This window comes from Muscardinus avellanarius (assembly GCF_963383645.1).
Source record: "Muscardinus avellanarius genome assembly, chromosome: 6".
NCBI lineage: Eukaryota > Metazoa > Chordata > Mammalia > Rodentia > Gliridae > Muscardinus > Muscardinus avellanarius.
Genome location: NC_137791.1, coordinates 44,734,406 through 44,751,270, shown reverse-complemented (window position 1 = coordinate 44,751,270; position 16,865 = coordinate 44,734,406). Strand labels below are relative to the sequence as shown.

The window sequence follows — 16,865 nt, the reverse complement described above, 5'->3', positions numbered from 1 at the left end:
AGAGAAAAAACATATACAAACTTTGAGCATAATGTGTTTAATCCATTAGCAATATGGATAAAAGAAATCAAATCCCTTCTCTATTGTTCCAAAGTAAAATATATAAAAATTTAAGATCCCCAGTATAGCTATTATGTGGTATGTGGTGACTTTCCTGAAAGATTGGAACATTACATTTTTTGTTTTTATTTTTAAAAAGGAAACTAAATGCATGAAAAAATATTAATATAATGCACAGGATACAAATTAAAATGTGGAAGTGAGGAAATACAAAGGCAAATGTCCCCATAGGAACCTTAGTTCTTGGACCCTGCTCTCAGGTGCAATGGCTTGTTGACACTACACATTTGACATATTGGGTATTTCTGCTGATAAACCTGACAATTGGTTATCAACTTCTGTAAATCAATAGTTGCCAGGAAAGTCATCATGAGTTTCAAAGTCAAAAGAAAGCCACTGATGAAATTGCTACCAGAATTTATGTTTATTTTTTGTAATCGTGTCTTTTTTTTTTTTTTGCAGGTCTGGGAATGGAACCCAGGGGCATTTGACCTCTGAGCTACACCCCTGCCCAATTTTTTTTTTTATTCCTTATTTTGAAATGGGGTCTCACTGAGTTGCGGAGGGCTTCACTAGGTAGCTGAGGCTATCCGCGAACCGTGATCCTCTGGTCTCAGCCTCCCGAATGCTGGGATTACAAGCGTGTGCCACCATGCCCGGCTCAATCATATGTCTTTTAAAGCAATATAATTATCTGTACTTATTCTGGTCTATTCAATAAATAGTTCATGTTTCAGGCAGCATTCTCACTGCTGCAACCCAATAAGCGTGGAGGAAGTAAGATTTCTTTGCTCACAGTTCTTGAGGTCTCAGGGGTCAGTCCATTCAGGACAGGTCTGCAGAGCTCAGGGCATAGTAGTGGGAGGCAGAAAAAGGGAGAGCAAGGGCTCTGCTCTCACATCGTGGAGGCCAGAAGCAAAAGAAAGAGAAAAAGGGAAGGACCATAGATAATCCCTAAGGCCACACCCTTAGAGGCCCCCACTCAGCAACCAAGCCCTGCCTCCCACATGGCTACCTACTCTCCGTGAGGTCTCATGGGACTTTATAAATCTAAATCATTACAGTTCACATGGCCCCAAGTTGAGTCAACACTGAAGACTGATGCTTAATTGAATTGTTTGACCATTTTACTGTCATTAACAGCCTCATTCTGAGAGTAGGTGGTAACTGAGCACACAGCACACTGATTCACTTGACTTAGGGGTTAAACCTGCTGAAGGATCTTGATCTCTTCCCTTTTGTCTTCATCTCCCAACAAGTCAGAGAAAGGAAGAGGAAGATGAGATACAGTTTTCAGACCATAAAGTATCTGTCTCAACTACTCAATTCTGTTACTGGAGCACAAAAGCTGCCATAGACAACATGTAAATAATGGAGTGCACCTGTGGTAATAAAAGTATTTACAAAATCAAGCAGTACGTCTGGTCACTTTGTTAACTCCTGGTGTAGAGAATTATGGGGGTTTTTTCTTATTGTATTGCATATATATTCTATTTAATAGTCCTATAACTCATCCTTGTTTAATAGACTGTTGCTTAATTCCATTTTATTTCTTGTAACTACTAATTAATTCAGTCACACATTCTTCTAATTGTGAAGCTTCTAGCTCCTATTTCAGATACTTTATAATTTTTTTACTACAACCCAAACTTCCTAGCTGTGTTAGTCAACTTTCTGTTACTTAGACAAAGCAAGAGAGGTTTCAGTCCATGGTCAGCTGGCTCCAAGGCAAAAACATCAGGGTGGAAGGTCATGGAGAGGAAAGCTGATCAGCTCATGGAAGCCACGAGGTGGAGAAACAGAGGAGGAAAAGGCCAGAGACAAGATACACCTTTCCAGGGCATAGCCCAGTGACCTGCCTCTTCTGACTAGGCCTGCCTCCTACAGTTTCTGCCACCTCTTAATGCCACTCAATTATAAATCCATCCATGGATTAATATGTGGATGAGGTCAGTCTTAATTATCCAATCATTTCCCAAAAGTCCCACCTCTGAGCACGGCTGCCCTGGGGTCCAGGTCTTCAGCACAGGAGCCTTGGAGGACATCTTCAAACCAAACCATACCAGCTTCCATCAGCTACTGAGTGAGTAATAGAATTAGGAAACATTAGCCTTAATATCCCTATTAACTATGGGGTAGTAAGAGTATACAACCCCAAAATAAGTCCCTTTGTCATGAGGGTTATTTTGCAGAGGCAACTGAGAATCAACAGATGCAGAAATAAGCCTTCCTAGAGCTTCTTCCCTCATCTGTCCAAAAACAAACACTTCCGAGAAGTGAGAACTGTTTGAATCTCCCCTCATGGCCATAAATTGGACTGGAAGTCAGCACAAAGACAGACCCACACCAACTTTAGTTCATTAGTTTCAATTACTCCAGTACCTCTGTACTCTTAAGGTTATCGTTCTTTTGTTAAGAAGATATAATAGCCAAGTACAGTGGTGCTATGCCTGTAATCCCAGGATTTGGAAGGCTTAGACAGGAGTGTAGCTTTGTGGCCAGCCTACACAACTTAGGTTCTCAGCAGCTTAGTGAGACTCTATTTGCAATATGGACATGTGGGCTGGGGTGTTGCTCAGAGGTAGAATGCCCCTGGGTTTAATCCACAGCACCACAAAGGAGAAAAAAAGATAATGAAGAAGATATATAATCCCATCTTCTTATATATCTTCAATTATTTTCCTTCAATTATTCATCAGTTCTAGCCTTTAAATTCTGGTGCATTGCCGGGCATGGTGGCACACGCTTGTAATCCCCACACTTGGGAGGCAGAGACAGGAGGATCGCGCAGGTTCAAAGCCAGCCGCGCTGGCTTAAGAGACCCTGTTTCCAAATAAAAAGGATAAAACAGGCCTGGGAGTGTACCCTGGAGGTAGAAGAGTTTCCAGGAACCCCAATACCACACATTCTGGTGCATCTTTCTTGGGAATCTGCAGAAGCAGATAAAGAGGCTTTACTCTTAAAATGTCCATGGAGAATGACAGTCCTCAAGTACATATCTTTAGGGAGGCCAGATTTTACCTCAGTTCAGAAAAAATACTAATGGGGAGTTAGGTGGCAAAATGCTTTTTGCATTTTATGTCCAGGACAAGATTATGCGGAATAATCTTGGAATCTTATCATCTTGGAATAATATGGAATCAAACAGAGATATAACCCAAGAGGCTTGTAGGCTGCACAGGAAACACATAACACACATAAAAGAGGCCCATTGGGCAAATACCTCCTTACTTTATGAGCCAACCCACTCCTGAATACATATGTGCTAATAAAGATATACCATGTGTGGGAAGCATGACTTCTGAATTTTTCCTGATAAAATATTCTAACACTAAGTTTTTAGAGATAGACATAATTGTTCCCCTCTTGGATGGAAGTAAAACTCAAATATGTGGTCTTGATTATCATATGGAATAGAAAATTGACAGACTTAAGATATTATATTTCTGCCAATATAAATGCACTTTCTTTCTTCCTTTAAAAAAATTTTTCCATTCACTTTTCCAGCTGATGGAATAGATTAAAGTGGCACTTAGATTTCCAAGACCACTTGGCAGGAGGTTTGGTATTAGGACTGAATGTTTTAAAGATTAGTTTGGACTTAGTTTATGAACTAGGAAGGGGAAAAATAAAATTTCCACACATATCAGATTTGTAGACTAAAGAAACACATACCAACCTGTGAACTCATGGAAATTATTGGTTACTTTTATTTCATCTCCTGGAACATACAAGTGGGTGGCCAATCACAAAGGAACTGGGGTCTGCAGTCATCTTTTCACCACATCTCTCTGGGAGCCAGAGGTAGGGGGAACAGTGAGATTAGACTCAGAAAGGAAAATTACCTGATAAAACAAAAGGTTACTTTTCATCCACCTTTTAACACCTTTTATCCTGGTGTTGTTAATTTTGATTATTCAAATTCTCATCTTAATTTTATAAGTATTTTGGTATGGTATTGAATGGGTACTGTGAAAAATTGTCAAAATTAAAATGGAGTCACTTATGTCAAACCCTAAGAAAATGTAATTGAGAATCCATGGAAGCAGAGGGGGGTCCTCACACATATTTGCCTAATAACAAGAACCATCACAAAAAGACAACCAACACCACACACACACACACACACACACACACACACACACACACACACAGAGTCTACAAAGCTACCCAGCAACTGCCTCTTCAGCTTTGGAAGCTTTGGAAAGATGTCACCTTTGTTATTGGCCACTGCAGTCCAAGGATAATTGTTTCTAAACAACTCCTGTAATCTTTCTCATTTTACCTTTACAAGCTGTCTTCCTTTGTCTCCCTGAATATGTCCATGGTCTTCCACATATATCCTAGACTGCAATCCTATCATTTTGAATGTAATCATTATCTTGGAAAGCCACTTTCTGTCACTTCAGGTTGGCAATGCTGTTTTCTGAGTGACATCTTTTAAATGCCTTCTTTCTATGTTTTTAAGATTTTAATTTTCCCCAGTCTCGGGGATTAAACCCAGAGGTTCAAACATTAAGCTGTTTCCCCAGAACATTTTTTTTTTTTAATTTTGAGATACAGTCTTAACAAGTTTCCCAGGCTGGTCTCAAATTTGCAAGATTCTCCAGATTCAGCCTCCCAAGTAGCTGGACTTTCTGATAGTAAAATTCACCTTGAAATTGAGCAGGCAGCTTGCTTTCCTGTTCTCAAAGGAACTAGCAGGTAACGTGGGCCACTTCTAAGTCAAAACACTTCGGAGCCTGTTAGTGACCTTTTGCTTGCTTGCTTGCTTTGAGACAGGGTCTCATCGTGTTGCTAAAACTGATCTCAAGCTTCAAGCTTGTGGGCTCAGGCAATCTTCCTGCCTCAGCCTCTTGAGTAGCTGGAGCTACAAGGCACATTCTCCCACACCTGAATATGGGTGATTTTTATGCTCCTTTCCTCTGAAACTTGTTATCATAGCAGCAGTAGAGTGGTACCACCTCAATTTGAATGACTAAGGTAAGAAAAGCCTCTTACCTATCAACCTGCGTGGATCATATGGCATAAAGAAGCCACTGTGATTGAGAGACATTCTATGCACAGAAGCTAGTTTTCCTAATGTGATAATGCCCATCTACATTCCAAATCCTTGGTAAATTTGTACATAGGTGTTTAAGAAGGTTAGAGACATTGCTGGGGAAACTGGCTGAGTTTTTGGACAAAGAATGTTTTACTATTTTCTCACTTAGTTGTGCTCTTACTACTTAAAACTTCACTTGTATAACAGAATTAGGAATCAAGTATTTGATCCCAGAAATTAAGGATGCCTATATTTTCCCTCTTCCATAAAAAACTTTACATGAGGAAAGAGCATGTATAAACAAAGAATATAAAAAATATCACACAAATAAGAAGCCAAAAAGTTTATTTTATTGAATAAAGTTCATTTAGAGTTTACATAATCATAAGAATATTTTAGATTATAACAAATGCAAGATTAATAGCTGATTGGAAGAAAAAGAAGAAGCAGTTTACATTTTCAATGTCTAATTGCTACAGATATCTTGTAAAATTTCCAAAAGAAGATCTAGCTTATTTACGGTTTAGTGATTTTATATTTTGGGGGATAAAAAGTGAGTTTCAATGTTTATATTACTGGTTACGACTAATATAACAGCTTGAAAAAAATCATGAAACAGAAGCATAAATACAATATAAAAAGACAAGCTTTTTAAAATCGCATTTTAGGAGTATTAACTATTTTAAGTGGAAAAGATATATTAAAACCAGGGATGTGTTACACTAGTTCAAAACAGAATTCATAAGGCAGACCAAAACTGACGCAAGTTAAGGAAAATGGTATGTTTTTAGGAAGTGTATCCAGACAGGCACAACCACAAAGAAATACCAACAGTGACTATGTGGTCCCCTCTGCTACTCAGGCAAGCATCGAAGGTGGAGGGGCTGGGTTAAAAGCTCAAGCTTTCTCCAAGGACTTGTAGTATTCCACCAGCACGGTCCAAGCCCTGGGAGCCATGAAGCCTTCTGGAGGTTTCTGGCCTTCTCGGGCAAGTTTGCGCATTCGTGTTCCTGAAATGAATTCATAGTCTTCGTGGCTGAAAAGGAAAGTAAAAAGAAAAGTAATTCCACATTTTTAGAAGCTATCATGAAAATTTTAGAAAGCATTTGTTTCTTCAGTTCGGATTTGACTATTAGACTGATTTAAAGAGGAAAAAGCGAATATCAATCTAATTTCAAATTTGTCATTGAGCAGAAGATACACTATTGAATATTATGCAGTTTTAGAAGGGAAAGGTTCCAACTAATTTTTTATTAAGATTATAGGTTTTAGCCGGGCGTGGTGGCGCACGCTTGTAATCCCAGCATTTGGGAGGCTGAGACCTGGAGGATCACGGTTCGCGGACAGCCTTAGCTACTTAGTGAGGCCCTCTGCAACTCAGTGAGACCCGGTTTCAAAATAAAGAATAAAAAAAGAAATAGGGCAGGGGGTGTAGCTCAGAGGTCAAATGCCCCTGGGTTCCATCCCCAGACCCGCAAAAAAAAAAAAAAAATTATAGATTTTTATAAAATCGTAAGAATATGGCAAAATTCCATGTACTCTTTGCCCAGTTCCTCCCAAATGTAGCATCTTGTGAAAGTACAGAACGTCAACTAGGAGGGCAGCATGTAGACAAGCCCCAGGCCTATTCAGATTTCCCCAGCTTTCCTCGGACGCATTTCTCTCCATGCAGAGTCGGTTCTGTATAATGTTATCATAGGTTCATGAGTCCACCACAGTCACATTACAGAGCAACTCCAAATCACAATGATCCCAGCTGGGCACAGCACTTGGGAGGCTGAGACAGGAGGATCTGAGGTTCCAGGCCACCCTCAGCAACTCAGCAAGACCCTGTTTCAAAGTAAAAATGGGCTGGGGGTGTCGCCCACTGATAGAACTCCCTGAGCTCATTCCCCAGCACCATGAACCACAAAGGTTCCTCAGGTTGGCCTTTCATAGCCACAACAGTATCTCCCTCCCTCAGCATCCCCTTCCCAACCCTGGCAACTGCCAATGTAGAGATAAAAATTTTTTTAAAGGAATACTAAGTGTAACTTAACATAGGCTAATAGCACACTGAAACATGGAGGACAAAAAGGCAGTTTTTACTTTTTAGCAACAGTAACTATCAATAATCAGTACTTTTCTATTGATGAGATACCCCAGAAGAAGTACTGACAGTTTTTCTCATCGTTACACATAAAAAAAATACAAAAGATTTGAGGCCATTATACACAGAGCACCTGTGGCTATGATTCATATCTGCAGCAATTCCATCCTCTTCTTTCAAGCTCTAAATGGAACTAACTTACACAGCTGACCAGAAACCAGAAAGCGTGTTGGGCCATTCAGGTCACCATCACGGGCCTGCTTACTCCTAACTAGTAACCTTACCACTAGCTCACTCCCCCCTCTCTTCATTATTTGTGGAGTCAACCTAAGGATTCAGAAAAATCATAAACTGACACAAGTGGCCCTAGCAGCTATAGAGATATACTAGTTAAGTTTTAACTAACAATTACATTTCTAGGAATCTGCATCAGGAAATAATCTGAGAGGAAGGCAAATATTATGTATAAGATAGCTATGTGTAAGATAGCTATGTGAAGGTTACTTTACGACAGCAAAACACTATAAATAACCTCAAGGCCAAGCTGAGTATAGTAGTACATCTGTAATATCAATACTTGAGAGGCTGAAACAGAAGGAGAGCAGGTTCAAGGCCAGCCTTATCAACTTAGTGAGACCCTCAGCAGCTTTGCAAGACCTTGTTTCAAAATAAAAAGTAAAAAGGGCTTAGGTACCTGGATATGGTAGCACACACCTGTAATTCCAGAATTTGGGAGGCTGAGACAGGATGAACTCAGCTATGAGATCAGCCTCAGAAACTTATGAAGATTCTCAGCAACCTGGTGAGATTGTTTCAAAACAAATAGAAAGGGTTGGGGTTGTAGCTCAGAGGTAGAATGCCTCTGGGTTTAATCCCTGGTACCACACACAAAAAATATAAAACTAAAAGGAGGGAGGGCCTGAGGATAGCTCAGGGGTAAAATGTCCCTGAATTCAATATTCAGCCCCAAAATTAAAATTTTAAAAAATAACCTTAAGTCTAAATATTCTAAATAAATTAGGGTACAGCCCTGGGCAGACTTTTACATGGTCATTTAAGTGAGCATGGAATAAAATGTTCAATATCTAATTAATGGTGAGTGAAATGACCAGGACACAAAATGTTACAAATGGTATTGCAATGGAATCCATATGCTGACACCCTCACCCACAATGTGGTGGCATTTGGGGTGGAGCCTTTTGGAGGTGATTAGAATTAGATGAGGTCATAATGGGGCTCCAGATGGGATCAATTGCCTTTATTAAAAAAAAAAAAAAAAAGAAGAAAGAGGAATGGGATCTCTCTCTTGCTCCCCAAGTGAAGACACAAAAGTAGCAGCCATCTGTGAAAACACTGAGAGCCCTCAGCAAACACCAGGCCTGCTGGACGCCTTGGCTCGTCAGGTCCAACTATAAGCACTCAGGCCAGCCACTCACTTAGTGGCTGACCTAAGGATTCAGAAAAATCATAAACTGACAAGTGGCCCTAGCAGCTATAGAGATATACTAGTTAAGTTTTAACTAATAATTACACAGAAGCACTGAGCTTCTGGTCTCTCCTGCTTTTTTATTTTTATTTTTTATCTATATGCTCAATGACCTGACTGCTCATAGAGCTTGGGAGCCTTGGGCATAGTTGTTTTTGTACTGGTGAATCCAGGGGGATTCTACTTCCAAGCTACACCCTCCTAGCCCTTTTTATTTTTTACTTTAAAATAGGGAGAGTCTCACTAAGTTGTCGAGGGTCTTGCTAAGCTACTAAAGTTGGCCTTAAAAATAACCTGCAAACCTCCTGTCCCCACCTCCCAAGTACTGGGATACAGGTATGGACCACCATGCCCAAGCTTGTGTGTAATTCTATTACTGCCAACCTTCTCCACCCGAAGGGTCCACCCCTGTACCCGATTGCTGGTGTCAGTTCCTGAGATCGACATCTTGGTCCTGAATCCATTTCTACCTCTTAGATTGCTGCTAACCAATTAAACTCCACTGAAGGACCAGTGAAGGGCCAACTAATCTGGTTGGCTAGTTTTTACTGGGCAGATTTTACATAAGAAAAAACATGAAACCAGTACATCCCAGAGTGGAACATACAGACACAGCGTACAAATGTTTCAAAGTGGAAGCCGAGGCTACAGTGACAAAATGGAACCCTGTCCATTTCTATGTGACCTTGTAACTTCCATACAAAAGATTGTTTTGCCTTCTTACAGCCTCAACTTTCTCAGTAAAGATGTCAGGTTGCCTTTGAAGATCACAAGAATCTGTGTGGAAACAGACTTGTCAACACAGTTAGATGACCTGTCTTTAGGCTGGACAGGCTGGCAAGCAGAGGCCAGAGAGGAAGTCCATGTTGACTAAATAGCCATGAAGGATCCCAATTATTTCCAACAGTACCTGTATGCTCCCTCCAACCTGATGTAAAATTGGTTCATTTAGCCAAGAACCATTCAATAAAATATTGGTTAACATTTCAATTCTTTAAGAGGTCCTCTTATCAGCCTATGAAATAAACTTCACTGAGGAAAACTATGGCCCTGGAGCTTTCAGGCCATGTAAATTCTAAACTTTAATTTCAAAAAATGAAAAATTAGCCAGGTGTGGCGGTGCATACTTGTAATCCCAGCATTTGGGAGGCTGAGACAGGAGGATCTGGGTTCATGGACAGCCTCAGCTACTCAGTAAGACCCTGTTTCAAAAATAAAAAAGAAAAAGAAATAGGACTGGGAGTGTAGCTCAGAGGTAGAATATCCCTGGGTTCCATCCCCAGTACCACAAAAAAAAAAAGAAAAGAAAAATTCATGTCACATGCAGAAAGTGCTTGTTCTTGATGGTAAAAGGAAAAAAGTAAGAAAGCAACTTGCTGAATGACTCTGCCTGAACTTTTTGATTAAAGAAAAATGGCCAGACCAATTAAAGTCCCTTCTTTCCCCGTAATGCCAAACCGTCTGAAATCCAGAAGTTTGCCTGCATTCCTTCTAAAATTGCATTTTTAACCAAGGTCCCTGGGTACCTCTTTTCCTGAAGCTGTCTCACACCCCATCTGCCCCGCATGCCACAAGCATTTCTTCATCGCATAAAATGGGAGTTTATACTTCCACATGCTGGTGGTTCCACTCCACCCTGGTTACAGAAAACATATTTCCCTCTGCCTCATACTTGTATTTCCTAGCTCTGTTATGGAAGGACTTTTTTTTTTTTTTTTTAAACAGGGGCCAGGTTCACTCCAAAGTCACAGTCTATGATTAAACTACATTTTCACAAGCAGTACACCTTTAAATAGACCTCATTTCACAGAAATAATTCAATCAACTACAAGTTGGAAAATTTCCTGAGTAATCTAAGATTAGCTCTAAACTTTACCTATGAGTAATCAAGATTCTATCAGATTCAGAAAGAGCTACTAAATAAAGGACCTCAGGCTCTTACTACAAAGCAATTCTAATAAGGGCCAGTTAATCAATCTTCCATAGCACCTGGAAAAAGAAACACAAGTATGTTGGTTGTTGGGGAAATAAAGGGTCAAACAGAGCACAGCTCAGCAGCAAGAAATAGATACTGTTTTGGAATAAAACCTGGGAGGAGGCAACTGACCAGGAGAGAGAGAGTCTGTGAGTGTCAGAAGTCGGCCTCCTTACAGACTAGGGGTTTTTTTTTTGGGGGGGGGGGCGGGGTTAGGATAGGGAAAGCAAAGCAATGGTGTATTTCTCTGATTAGCAGATTTATGGGGCTGAGGGCAAGAGGATAGCTAGAGGCATTTTTCTTTACTTTCTCACTGTTCTTGGAGTCCTTTGTTCTCAGCCTCCTTCAGCCAGGCCTCACAGTACCTACGTTAGTTTTCTTTTCCTTTTCAAAACCACTTGGTTACAGATTCCTATAATCTAGGGCAGACATATTGCTATCTTGTTAAAAAAAAAAAATAGGAAGGGGTTAGAACAGCAGGGAGGGAATGAACACACTAGCTAGCAACCTGCTTGGGACCCTTAATAACCAGTTCACCACATGTGGCCGGCATCTTGACTGACTCCAAAGTACAACGGTTCTTGGACACTTGCTTGTGATTTTAAATCTTTACAAACATCTGCCATCCCTCCGTCTGCATATGTGGCCATCAGAGCCACCAGCACGAGCTGCTCACATGGAGAAGAGATGGGGTCAGCAGATGGCTCTTCAAGTGTATCTTTTGAAGGTTCACTTTCAATTAGCCCAGCTTTTTCAGGCTGCTAACTAGATGATAAGCAATTCAGAGAAGGAAAGGGGAATGTCTTCTTTGACAAAATGAAGACAAATGGTGTAGCTTACAAGTGAATCTAATTAATTATTTTGGATCTAATTAACTTTTCATCTAGCTTGAAAGTAGTTCGTTTATAGTACATCAAAAGACTAGGAATTCTTAACAATGAGATTAAAAATGATCTCTTCAAAACCAGATAATGTTATTTATAGCTTTCTTTCAGACATTAAAAAGCACTAATGAATATCATTCATGACAATTTTAACAATTACTATTTTCTAACCAATGACCAATTGAAATACTTGAACAATTTATCTAGAATCTAATTTACCAAATTCATCATGTTTTCCTCCCTGCACCTTTCTTATAAAGGTTACAGAACAGCTCCTATCATATATTCAGTCAAATAGTGAGCTCCAGGATCACCCTACAGTACACTGTACCATCAACTCATTTGTCCTTACCATAAAGTATCATAACATCTATCCCCATAGATTACAGTAGGGATTTTTAACTGAATGGCAATGGGCACGGTTTCAAAGAACCCATAAATATTTTAATGTACAAAATTTGGGGCTACTGTGCTTTCAACTAAGAAAAGACGTAGCCTTATTTACCAGCTTCTGGACAGAAGCAACTGATTACTCAAGAATGGACCTCAATTTTAAGAAAGCTAATCCCAGGAGCTGCCTGGCCATCCAAATACAAGTATCTGGTATGAGGTAGAAGGCTGAATTTTGGTTGTATTAAGACTCCCCTCTCATTGTGCTGCTTTGAGCAACATGCTAATGTTCCTGGCTTGTACCTCCTGTGTACTTCCTTTTTAACTAAACACAAAAGGGTATACAGACAGAAATAATCATGGACCTGGAATGTCTCTGAAAGAGCCCATAGGCTTTGTGACACTGAAAGGTGGTGAACCTTTTCAATGTAGGTCCTAGTGGGAAGTTTCAGGAAATTGGGGCTTGACATAGAGGAGACTATGCAATGCCAGTTGCTGTCTTTGATTTTTGCTTATTGGGCACCAAGAGATGAAGAACTTGCCCCACAACACTCTGCCATGATGTACGCCTCACCACGGGCCCAAAGCAGCAAGACCAAGTGGCCACAGACTGAAAACCCAAAAGTGAGCCAAAATAAACTCCCACTTTTTAACTTAGTTATCTCGGATATTTTGCTATGGTAACTAACATGAGACATTTTCAGAGTTTTAGAAAATGGTAGTACAGTGGGCGTAGTGGCGCACGCTTAAAATCCCAGCATTCAGGAGGCTGAGAATGGAGGATCATGGTTTGTGGACAGCCTCAGCTATTTAGTGAGGCTCTTTGCAACTCAGTGAGACCCTGTTTCAAAATAAAGACTAAAAAATAGGGCTGGGGGTGTACCTTGGAGGTAGAATACCTCTGGGTTCTATCCCCAGTACTGAAGAAAAAAAAAAAAAAAAAGAAAGAAAATGGTAGTACAAAGTACTTGTCTATGAGTTAATGAGAACCCATGTATTGAATTCTAGCTAACAAGGATACTGCTCTACTGTATTCAGTTAAGTTCCTTTACATAAGTCACCAGGATTTCTTTGTTCATTATTTGCTGTCAATTTTTGAGACACATGTGACTATCCTTGTTTACTCAGAAACTAGCACTTCTAATACTCTCAAAATGCCCAGCCCAGCCCTAAATATGAAAGTAAGAGACTCTCTGGAGATTAAGGAAAAAAACTTATAATTGCTTTGTCAATAGTGATAAAATAGTCAGAAAAAGTATATGGTCTTCAAACATACTTATGTTACTATAAACCAAAGATTCTCAACAGGATGACTTTATCACCTTGGTCATCCTAAGACATACAGCCTACTGTGTACAAGACTGACTCCTCAGAACAAGGAATATCTAGACCAAGATGCCAATAATGCTGAACTTAAAAATCCTGCTAAAAGGCAGGATTCTAATAAAAGAAATTAAAAAGAAATTCTAGCTTGGTACTTCTATAAAATATAAATCCCAACCTCATCCCCAAAGGGGGGGAAAATGACAAAAATTAGAAGATTCTAAAGTCACAGAAAGAAAGGAATAAAGGAAGGGTGGAAGGAAGGAAGGAAGGAAGGAAGGAAGGAAGGAAGGAAGGAAGGAAGGAAGGAAGGCGGAGCAAAGAAAAGGGGAGCAGGAGGAAAGACATTAGGGTGTGAGCAGAGGACTTGTGGCTATTTCCTCCCAGAACTCTCAATGGCAGGACAGTCTGAGGGAGATCCTGGCCAGAGCCCAGCAAGGTAGCATCTGACAGTACAGATGTGCTAATCCTTTTGTCCAAAATGCTATTATTCCCCTCCTCAACAAAAAATGCAGTCTCCCAACTCCAGGAATTTACACCTGAGACCCTGGGCTTGGTAAAAAAAAAAAAGTGCCTGCACAGGTTCCCACAGTCATCTACAAAGCACTTAACTGTGTTTTCAGATGTTTACTGTCTGTCTTCTTCCCTAGAATTTATGTCCAATGAGAAAAAAGATAACATCTGCCTGTTTCCATTTACACTGCCTACCCCAAGAAATGGCATGCACAGGGGATTACAAGCGTGAGCCACCATGCCCGGCTAAGATTTACTTTCTAAAAGGTAAAAAAATTAGATCAGTGAATTGCCTCTAAATATTTGTAATATCTGCAATAATGGGCTTTAATCTTGTAGTTCTACAACAAAATTTCCTTGCGTCACTATTATAACTAATATGAACCTTCCTAACTTCCTAAATGTAAACACTTGATTTTTATCACAATTCCTATCAATATTATCTTGCCTAAAATCTTCATGAAATTTTTTCTCCTAAGCCTTGTCTTATACTGGTATTTAATCAAATCAAAAGCTACAAAAGCATTAAGTACATAAAGTCTGGCATTGAATAACATCCATTAATCAAATATAAGACAACCTCATATGTGCATAATTAATAACTGTGTTTTCTCACTACATCAAAGACTATCGCCTTTCCACAAAATTTTAATCACTTTCCAACATATTCCCATCAACTTAATTATATCTGAACACAAATACAAAAAGTTAGAAAACTAAGGCAGTTTTAAAGCTTCCAAGTTACAACTTTATTAAGATTTGGTAACCCCAAAAAAATTCCAAGGAAATGAGCCACTCATGCAACTAATATAGAATTCATCTTTGGAAAATCTTATGAGAACTGATGTAATTATTTAGCTTTTGAATGATTAAAAGAGAGACTTAAAGCAATACTGCACAGACTTAACCAAACATCAAAGTTATCAAAGGCTTACCAGCACATCAGTCAACTACATTCAGATGGGTTCTAGGGTCCTGCATGTGATTAAATTAGCTGACCATGCAAAGGGACCACAGTAACGAAGCACAAGACGTGTAAAGTAAAAGCTTGACTTTTAGTTTAGCTTTGTTTTCTTAAGGCAACAAGATGGAAACCCACCTAAGTTTAGAGAATTCAGCCACTGGCTGAATTATATTCTCTTTCTACCTCCTGCCACTATGTAAGGGACTTAATCAAACCTCTTAGAACAAGGTAATATTCATAATCTCTCATAACATACTTAAACAAGTAAGTCACATGCTGGATGAAAGCAAAAAGTGCTTTGTCCCAGCATTCCATCTCTGACACTACATATTTCACAGATTTGTAGGAAGGACTGCTACCCTGCCTCCCAGGGGGGTATAGGTGGGATTTCAAAAGAATTTGCAATGGGTAGGCCTCTCTTTAAGCTAAGTAAATTAGATTCTTTGATGATAGTATATGTAAATTTAACCACAGAAGGGCAGGACTGTACTCAAAATCCATTTATTTTCCTCAATAATTATATTTAAGGTTTCAATAGCTTTTTGTGGTAATAGAGTTGAAAGTTTACTATAAGAGCTTTCATTTTTCCTTAAATTATTTTCAAGTTTTGAAACAGTATCCCCTTGCTAGAAAAAGTTAATTTATAACCTTCAGCATCATACCAGCTGTATTGTTTAGACAGTGAAATCATAGTATTTGTATATAAGTACACATATGTATGCCTGCATGCACGCACACAAACCTTTTTTGTTGTTGTGGTGGTGGTTATGGGGATTGACCCCCAAGTGCATTCTGCTTCTGAGCTACCCACTCAGCCTTATTTCATTCTTTATTTTGAAAAGGGTCTAAATTGCTGAGTTCCCAAGTACTGGGATTACAGACATGTACCACCATGCCCTGCCATTGCTTTTTATATTTTTGGCAATATTAGAGATTAAACCCATGACTTTGCATATATTAGGCAAGCACTCTGCCACTGAGCTACAACCTAGACCTTTTTAAATACTATTTTGGAACAGTCTTGCTAAATTGCTCAGGCTGGCCTCAAACTTGAGATCCTCCTGCCTCAGCTTCCCAAGTGGTTGAGATTACAGGTATATGCCACCATGCATAGCTACACATGATTTAAAATTATTTCTAGCTATTGGCAAACCTGATTTTGTATAAAGGTAACCATATTCTTGTTAGTTATAAATTCTTCTGGTGTGGTTCAGAAGTACATCATAGGCCGGGCGTGGTGGTGCACGCTTGTAATCCCTGCGCTTGGGAGGCTGAGACAGAAGGATCGCACAGGTTCGAAGCCAGCCTCAGCTACTGAGGTTCTCAGAAACTTACTGAGACCCTGTTTCCTAAAAGTATAAAATAGGTCTGGGAGTATAGCTCAGAGGTAGAAAAGCCCCTGGGTTCCACCCCCAGTACCACCAAAAAAAAAAAAAAAAGAAGTACCACATTAGAATCTGAGTCACATTTAACATTTTCTGCAAAGAAACAATAGCTCCTGCCTTGAATTCTACACTTAGGCCACAGGGAAGAATGAGGAGACTGTTTATGTCTGCCTGAGCCAGCTATGAAAACCTTTTCTGTTCATTCATTTCCATAAGATTTTTTTTACATTTTACCTATAATTTAGCACTCATAAAAGCCTGCTACCATTTTTAAAAAGTGGGCATTGTCTCTAGAATTACGAGTTTTCTAATCTTCAATGATAATAATAGTATTTTTATTTTCTTCTTGCTGAACCAGGGATGAAACCCAGAGACATTCTACCTCTGAACTATACACCTAGCTCTATTTTTTATTCTTTATTTTGAAACAGGGTCTCACTGAGTTACAAGGGACCTCACTAAGTAGCTGAGGCTGTCCGCAAACCACAATCCTCCTGTCTTGGCCTCCCAGATGCTGGGATTACAAGCGTGCACCACCACGCCCAGCTTTAATAGTATTTCTTTATCCAGACACTCATTGTATCTCAAATTAATTAAATAAAAATAAGCTTTATATCCCTTTTTGGAACAAGAAACTGTTATTTTAATTTTCAGCAAGTCGCGTTTTATTTCCTGCCCCCATGTGACAAAATGGGCCACATCAAATGAGGACACAGGGTCAGGGTTAGCAGTATTTCCAAATATAGACATAA

General features: G+C 39.5%; 1 protein-coding gene across 1 annotated transcript in view; it reads right to left on the bottom strand.

The window, feature by feature from the left end:
• Positions 1 to 6,001: 6,001 nt before the first annotated feature.
• PAPSS1 (3'-phosphoadenosine 5'-phosphosulfate synthase 1) overlaps positions 6,002 to 16,865 on the bottom strand; it is a gene marked incomplete at both ends in the record, with an annotated part of 100,097 nt that continues 89,233 nt past the window's right edge. The window contains one exon of the mRNA XM_080696990.1: positions 6,002 to 6,140. Within this exon, the coding sequence (XP_080553116.1) occupies positions 6,002 to 6,140 (139 nt within the window). The remainder of the gene's footprint in view (positions 6,141 to 16,865) is intronic.